Here is an 8,378-nt window from a genome sequence, read left to right as displayed (position 1 = left end):
AAGATTCAAATTTTGTTTTGTGGAAACAATAAAGGCTTTATTTATAGACAATATTGCTTATAGTTTATTGTATTTTGACATTATTAAGTTGGATTCTCTTATTTGTAACATTGTTTTGATTTTCATTCTATTCAGTTTGTTTCAGGAATTGTGTTTTGTTTTCGAATTATTTGGAAATATGACGATCTGCGAATGAACTTCTCAGGAAATTTATCTGTAACCTACTCTGTTGACAAACTTGCCTCATCACGAGTGGTATCACTAAACCGTAATGATTTTCTGGCTATCTTACTCAAACAATATAAGCTAAACTAATCGTTAGTAATAAGCAATTAACAATCGTAACTAGTATCTCAAACTGTTTATTTGTTCCAGAGAGCTAACTGACGGAAGAGAATTCGAAATTACTGCCGGCGACTATTGTGAAGGTGAAGATGATTATAATCTTATTAAGGATGAATTTCCCATGGATGAGATAGAAAAGTATGTCAATTTCGATACATTGGATGTCGATGTGGATGAGGAAGGCAAGGTTGTATGCTTTGCCGATTTGAGGCAAAAAATGTCTCCAGTTACAACGGACAAGAGAATAATGAAAAGAGTGAGTGAAGAAAATAGTATATTTACCATTTTGCAAGGGACATATTTAGACTGAATATCTCAACCACAATAACTAACTTAGTTTTGGGTAATATTTTAAAACGTTTCGACAGAAATAATGGTCGATTTTTTCGCCATTCGTGTCCTGTGAGTTTTGTCTTAGACGAAATGTCTCTAGTAATAAAGTCCAGTAAAGCCTCGAGATATACGTTTTCCTATGATAGTAAGTTTTGTACTTTGAAAACAGTACTATGACTAGACTTTATTTCTATCCTACTAGAATTTCTCCTTGTTCTGCAAATGAGTTTTTTGAAAGCAGTTCTACCTCCTGACATGTTAATAAATATGTTATACGACTTCTCTGTATTAGATCAATAATCACCCGCGCACTCCCCATTACCCACGCACAAGCAAAAAGCTCATGTGGGCAACATCCGCAATAAAAATAGGCTGTGACTACTGAAGCTGATAACTGGGAATTTTATCCTTGATTATTTCTTACTCCATGTTCATTCTATCTCCATACTTATTTAACTGGAGCCAATACTTGGAAATAGTATATTTCGCACCTAGAGCAGAAAATGAGATTTTTCCAGCTCGAAATCGGTTTTCAAGTCCGAGGCCGTAGGCCGAGGACTAGAAAAGATTGAGAGCTGGAAAAACATTTTTGCCCGTGGTGCGAACGATATTTTTCGCCACACTACAGGTATTGCTGACAAAATAAATAAAGAATACAAAATAAAGAATACTCGTTAAGCTATCGTACCTATCTCTTGATTTTAGTGGTAGAAGATTTGCAGTCAGGATTTCAGATTCTTTTAAAATTTCACTTGGAATACCACAGTCATCTTCAAGCATTTTTGAAAATTCGGAATGCACTAATCAACAATAAATAATTGAATAAAACTGGTTGCGAAGCGAATTAGTTTGATTCGAAACTGGAACTAAAATCATGGCGACTTCAGCTTATTATGAAAGTGGACACTCGCCCGATCTAGCGGATGACTTATTAATAATAATTAGCGCGTTGTTTCCAGCCATAAGCGGCTGGAAAGAGACAACTTTCTGGCCTAGACCGGAAAAGAAACCCTTTTCTGACGTCGTCTGCAAACAAGGTCTTTCAGATCTACGTAGGGACTGGAAAACAGCTGCTTTCTGTGCAGTGTGGCGAAAACTTATAAATCAATAATATTTGATTCGGCAACTCTATTATTAGTTTACATGATATAATCCACCACTATGTTGAACACTACTTGCACACTAGTGTAAGTAAACACTGGTAAGGTACCTTGTGAGTTGTTAACAAGGTAAATCTCATGCTCGCAAGTCATATCTCACAGCTAGTTTCTTATGTAACCAGTGCGATTCAGTGTGTCTACTAGGTTTGGTCTTGAAAACGTATATTTTTGTCGTATTTATTTTGTGTATTTTCAGATGATAAAGCAAGGGATGGGAGAAATGATATCGAACGCTGGTGTGGTGTATTACCACTACAGTGCCTACGTCAACCTTCAAGAGGAGCCTTTCGATAACTCTTATCTCCGTCGGCACCGAAGACCTGAGAGGCTCGTCTTGGGTAAAGGAGAAGTTCTTATCGGGGTCGAACTAGCACTAAAAACTATGAAGAAAGGAGAGGTCTCTCAATTTATTGTGGAACCTGAGTACGCTTTCGGGAAGCTGGGTGTCCCCCAAGAGTGCCTCCAGGTAAAAATAATCATCAACAATCTTGTTAATCAATTTCCGTTCTGTAATGTATAAGTTGTACTTTCCTTGCCGTACCTACTACCATAGGTAAGAAAAGTAAGCTATTGCTTTTCAATAAAATTTAAGGTACCCCAATTTCATGTTTTCTATACTTTTTAAGATTCCCTGAGTCCAAAAACATTATTTTTGGGTGTTGGTCTGTACTGTGTATGTCTGTGAACACGATAACTTTATTTCTAATTAACGGATTGACTTGGAATTTTAAACTTAAGGTCCTTATACCATGAGGATCCGGCAATAAGAAATTCAATAAAAAATGACGGAAAATCACTGAAAAACTATGTTTTTCACGGTTTTCATGAACACGGCTTTAACGATTTCTTTAAAATTCATACCCTGGATAGCTATTTATAAGCCCTATCATCTGACATAAGTTTCATTTCTGCAAAAAAAAAAAAATTGGAGCTGTGCAACATTGTCGAGAAAAATGGATTTTGTTGAATTTCTATCACTATTTTTACTTTCCTTGTCCTATTACCATAGGTAAAGAAAGTATTGCTTTCCAAAAAAATGAGGTACCTCAATTTCTTTCAAGGTCCCCTGAGTCCAAAAAAGTGGTTTTTGGGTATAGGTCTGAATGTATGTGTGTGAAGATGCGTACAGACTTTCGCTCTGCTCCGCAATCGAACGTCATTCGAGCAGATCGATTGATGATCGGAGGTGGAGCAGGAGTGGAACGCGAACAGAGCGTGTATTAGAGCTCGATCTTGGCTAGTTCCTAGGTCGAACTAACCAATAGTTGCGCATGCGCGGTCAACGTTTTGTTTGTAATATTTGTTAATAGTTACGATCTCTGTGTTGGCACATATAATTATAAAAATTGATAATTAATTATTAAATCAACAAAATTAAATAATATAGAATTATAAAAATATTTTTAATAGTAGGTACCAGCATATTGGAATTTAGAAGAAAGATGCCGAACTCCCAACCAAGCCTTTCACCTTTCAAAACATTGACAAACATAACTTTTTTTGTAATAAAACATCATAAATGCAACAAACATAATGATTGGAAAAAAGCTCAAATCATCTATACTAGGTTTCTACCCTGCAGGCAGCAGACTGTGCCGAATAAGAATCAAAGGCAAATTTAGGAATATATCAATAATTTCTGTGTATGCACCAACTGAGGAGGGGGATGAAAATGAAAAAGATAGTTTCTATGAAGCTCTAGAGAGGGAATGCAGAATGGTACCCAAATATGACATGCTGATAGGAGACTTGAATGCCCAGATTGGGAATAGTTATTTGTGCAACTAGTGCGCAAAGTGACAGTTTGCTGCACCGAAAGAAACGTTTACGCCCGAGCCGTAGGCGAGGGCGGAATGGCTTCTTGAGTGCAGCAGAGGAACTTTGCGCATGTATTTCACATTAATTTTTCCTACAGTTACCATTGAATATGAAAAGTGGGTAATTATGGATAAAATGATGGCTGAAATCCATCAAATGTTTGTGTGTGTGATGCTTTTATTAATAACAACCTTAATTCATTTAAAAATTAATAATCCAATTGGAAGTTGAAAATTCTCAGCCAAGCGCGCGACCTAGCAGGAAGAATCGTACCTAACTTCGTTTCATCCAGCTAAAAACAGTATTCAGATATTTAGAATATTATGATTAACTAGAAATACCAAAAATACTATAAGTAAACTAAAAAATATTTATAAAATAACATAGAAAACAGAAAATATTCTATTGTAGTATATTCTAATGTTATTTTATTAATTTTATTGACATGGATTTCGAACGGTAATTATTTAACCTGAAAATTCGAATTTCAAAATGTGTGTTTGCTACATTTCTCATTGCTTGGAGTTGAAATAATTATTACTGTCAATAGAAAATAAACATTATTTATTATTAAATGATGAGAAGTTATTATTTAATTATGATTTAGATAAACATTATTCTTGTTTTGGATTTCTAGATTGGGATTTTATCATAAATGTAGGGTAGCCATTGAAATGATTCTTATCTAAATCTAACCACAGTCATTGTTGCCAACTTAATTTTTGTTTTCGTGCACTAATCCTCCATATAACCCACCAACTATTTTGTGTTGCCATGTTGCAAATCTGGAGTGCAGAAAAATTTTTCCCGCACTAGAGCGGAAAGTGATTCTTTGCGTTCTGTAATCAGAGCAGGAATGGCCACTTTTCAAGGTAACTGTAGGAAAAGAAGATTTTCTGAACACAGTGGCAGGCAAGACACCATACATGATGTAACAAATGAGAACGGTTTAAAACTGAGTGAATTTGCAATAGCAAACAATATGATCATCAGCAGTACATGTTTTCCAAGGAAAAATATTCATATGGGTACCTGGACCTCACCCTCATCAGAAACAGTCAACCAAATTGATCATGTGTTGATATCCAAAAGACATGCCTCGTCAATCATAAATGTGAGATCCCAGAGAGGTCCAAATTGTGACTCTGATCACTTCCTTGTCTCAGTAAAGCTGAGGGAGAGACTATCAAGAGTCGGATACGAAAGAGGGCTAAGAAGGTGCATGTTGGACATAGAAAAATTGAGAAATGGAGAGAGGACAGACATATATGAAAGAGAACTTGCAAGACTTATCCCTGAAGGCCTGAATGATTTCGAGGGTACTGACAGGAATATAGAGGAGCTATGGGATAATTTAAAAAGAACAGTAAATGAGGTCGCCACAGAAAGCCTTGGTGAGAGAAGTAGGGGAAGAAACATAGAATGGTATGATGATGAGTGCAAGGCAGCTGTAAACCAGAAAAATGAAGATAGACGGTCAATGATGCAAAGGGAAACGAGGAGAAATCGTGCTAAGTATATGGAGAGTCGGAAGACAGCCAACAAGCTTTGTAGAAGAAAGAAGAGAGAATGTATGAAAAAGCTCATTGAAAACATGGAAATAATGAACGAGCGAAACGAAAGTAGGAAATTTTACCAAGCAGTGAAAAGGATGAGAAAATGTTTCCAACCAAGCTTGATTGCATGTAAGGACTTGAATGGAAGAGTGCTTGGTGAAGATAGCGAGATAATGGATAGATGGGCTGACCACTTTAGCAGTTTATTGAATCAAGTTGAAGATGAAGAAGACCCAATAGTATATGATAGTGCTGAGCCCCTAATTCAGCCCCCATCATATGCTGAAGTAGAAGAAGTTATAAAAAAACTCAAAAATAATAAAGCTCCAGGAGGGGACTCAATACCAGCTGAGTTACTAAAGTATGGAGGGAAAAGGATGAGAAGAGCCATGCATACCTTGATTTTATGGATTTGGGAACAAGAGACAATGCCTGATGAATGGAAAATTGGAACAATATGTCCTATTTTCAAAAAGGGGATAAAATGGTATGCAACAACTTCAGGGGAATAACACTGCTAAGTACTTCATATAAGATTTCTCTGCATGGCTTTTGAAGCGTCTAGGTGTGTATGTGGAAGAAATAATGGGAGAGCATCAATGTGGTTTCAGACAAGGAAGAAGTACAATCGATCAAATTTTTACCATGAAGCAGATGATGGAAAAATGTTTTGAGTACGATACAGATCTACATCTGCTTTTTGTTGATTTCCGCCAGGCATTCGATAGCATCAGGAGAGAGAGAATGATGAGAGTATTACTTGTAAATGGAATACCGAGAAAATTGATAAGTCTCATAAAGCTAACAATGTCCAGCACAACCGCTCAAGTTAAGATAGGTAACAAAACTAGCCGAATGTTCAGTGCTACTACTGGTGTTAGACAAGGCGATGCTCTCTCTGCAACACTATTCAATTTGGTTCTAGAGATGGTGCTCCAGAAACTCGGCACAAGCGGAACTATAATCAACATAACAAAACAAGTATTAGCTTATGCAGATGATGTTGTCCTAGTCTCAAGAAATCAAAATAGCCTCAAAGAAATGTTTAGCAAAATGAGGGAAGAGGCAAGAGAGGTGGGTCTAGAAATTAACATAAATACAACTAAATATATGAGAATGTCTGCAAATCAAGCAAGAAGGCAAGTATGTATGAGTTCAAATACCTTGGGGTAACCCTGACAGCAGACAATAAGACCAGTCAAGAAATACACAATCGGATAATGATGGGCAACAGAGCATACTTTGCTAATCAAAAAATATTTAAAAGCAGGCTCATATCCAGAAAAACAAAGGTGAAAATGTTCATGACGCTAGTGAGACCAGTTGTAATCTATGGGGCCGAAACATGGACTATCTTGAACAAAGATGAAAAAGCATTAAGGTCATTTGAAAGAAAAATGTACAGAAGAATCTGGGGACAAATATGTGACGGAGGAGTGTGGAGAGCCAGATTCAATATTGAGATAGACCAGGCCATTGGAGCAGGAAATATGGTGCGTTTCATAAAGGCCAGAAGGATTGAATGGCTTGGACATTTAGCCAGAATGAGTGACGGGAGGGTACCATCAAGACTCCTGGAAGAAAGAATGCTTGGGACAAGAAAGAGAGGTCGACCACGGACAAGATGGCTGAACGAAGTGATTGGAGACCTCCGTGTGCTGGGCGTGGCAAACTGGCGACGGAGTGCTCAGGATAGAGACGAATGGAGGTGCTATGTTGAGGAGGCCAAAGTCCACCCAGGACTGTAGAGCCGGATAAAGTAAAGTAAGTAAATACAACAAACATAATGATTATTATCAATTTATCATATAAACATAATTAATAGACTAATGTAATATTAGGCTACCCAGCAATCCCCTGGTTAGAATATTTTATTTAGTTTCGTCACCCGATCAGCTGGATTGAACATTTCACATTTTGTGAGGGTAGGTTGTAGGAAAGTCAACAATACGACAAGCGCGCGATCATCCTTCGAACCTCTAGTGAACCCTTGCGTAACATTTCGCGTAGCGTTCATGATCGGATCGAGTGCGGAGCGTGTTCGAGGCGCGTATATCTGTACGCACTTTATGAGTGTATGTGTGTCTGTGTACATGATATCTCATCTCCCAATCAACGGAATGATTTGAAATTCGGAACTTACGGTCCTTACAATATAAGGATCCGACACGAACAATTTTGATCAAATGCAGTTCAAGATGGCGTCTAAAATGGCGAAAATGTTGTCAAAAACTGGGTTTTCGCGATTTTCTCAAAAACGGCTCCAACGATTTTGACAAATTCATACCTAAAATAGTCATTGATAAGCTCTATCAACTGCCACAAGTCCCATATCTGTAAAAATTTCAGGAGCTCCGCCCCATCTATGCAAAGTTTGCTTTTAGGTTCCCAATTATCAGACTTCAGATACAATTTAAACAAAAAAATCAAGTGGAAGAGATTGAGCATGAAAATCTCTACAAGTAATATTCAGTAACATTTTCACCTAAATTTGAAAATAAGCTCGAAATTCGTGATTATTCAATTGCAAACTGTTGGCAACTGTTGATTCTATTAAATCATTCACTATGAAGAGATAGCTGACCTCGTGTGTCTCCAACGTTATTGTCCTGTCACCAGCTGGCTCAGATCTTTGAATAGTAGACGTGAGATGCGCGTGAACACTAGCGTCAGGTGATCAATTTTCATAACGGCAAGGAAAGTTGTGTGAGTTCGCCACACAAGATTTTTTTTAAATGGCTTGACTGAATTTTTTCAAATTTATATCCTGGATAATCATTTATGAGTTCTATAAACTGGCATTAGCCTTCTTTCCGGGATTCTAGCAGGAGGTTCTTGAGAAAAGGAATTTGTAACTTTCTTCTCAGGCATGACAGAAAAAGCCATTAATATTCAAAAGAGCACTTAGTGGAGATAATTTTATCTGCAGAACAGCTGTTTTGGAGAAGTTTTTAAAATCAGCAAACTTTACATCTTCCGTTCCAGATCACAGGTAGAATACTAGCCAACCACTAAAACATTAATTTTACTTTCCAACCACAAAAACTAAAACTGTATTTACACCGGAGTTAATAACACAAGTTTTTAACATTTTTGTTATTAGCTGATGTTGATTACAAAAGTCATTTTAACATCATGTTGAGCTGCGTTTACACCGGAGTTAATA

At 37.0% G+C, this 8,378-nt stretch overlaps 2 protein-coding genes across 2 annotated transcripts in view; both read left to right on the top strand.

Moving 5' to 3' along the window:
• The window catches only part of LOC120350506, a 6,602-nt gene extending 4,264 nt beyond the window's left edge, over nt 1-2,338 (top strand). Inside the window, exon 4 of the mRNA XM_039424137.1 lies at nt 2,282-2,338. The gene's annotated coding sequence lies outside the window, so the exon portion shown is untranslated. The remainder of the gene's footprint in view (nt 1-2,281) is intronic.
• LOC120350507 (inactive peptidyl-prolyl cis-trans isomerase FKBP6-like) lies at nt 412-2,369 on the top strand. The gene is made up of 2 exons (XM_039424138.1): nt 412-601; nt 2,035-2,369. The coding sequence occupies exons 1-2, from the start codon at nt 467-469 to the stop codon at nt 2,356-2,358; spliced, it is 459 nt and encodes a 152-aa protein (XP_039280072.1). The 5' UTR covers nt 412-466; the 3' UTR covers nt 2,359-2,369.
• The last annotated feature ends 6,009 nt before the right edge of the window (nt 2,370-8,378 follow it).

This window comes from Nilaparvata lugens, chromosome 3, assembly GCF_014356525.2.
Source record: "Nilaparvata lugens isolate BPH chromosome 3, ASM1435652v1, whole genome shotgun sequence".
Taxonomy (NCBI): Eukaryota; Metazoa; Arthropoda; class Insecta; order Hemiptera; family Delphacidae; genus Nilaparvata; species Nilaparvata lugens.
Note: the sequence above shows the minus strand (reverse complement) of the source record. Positions and strands in the feature narration are given on the sequence as shown.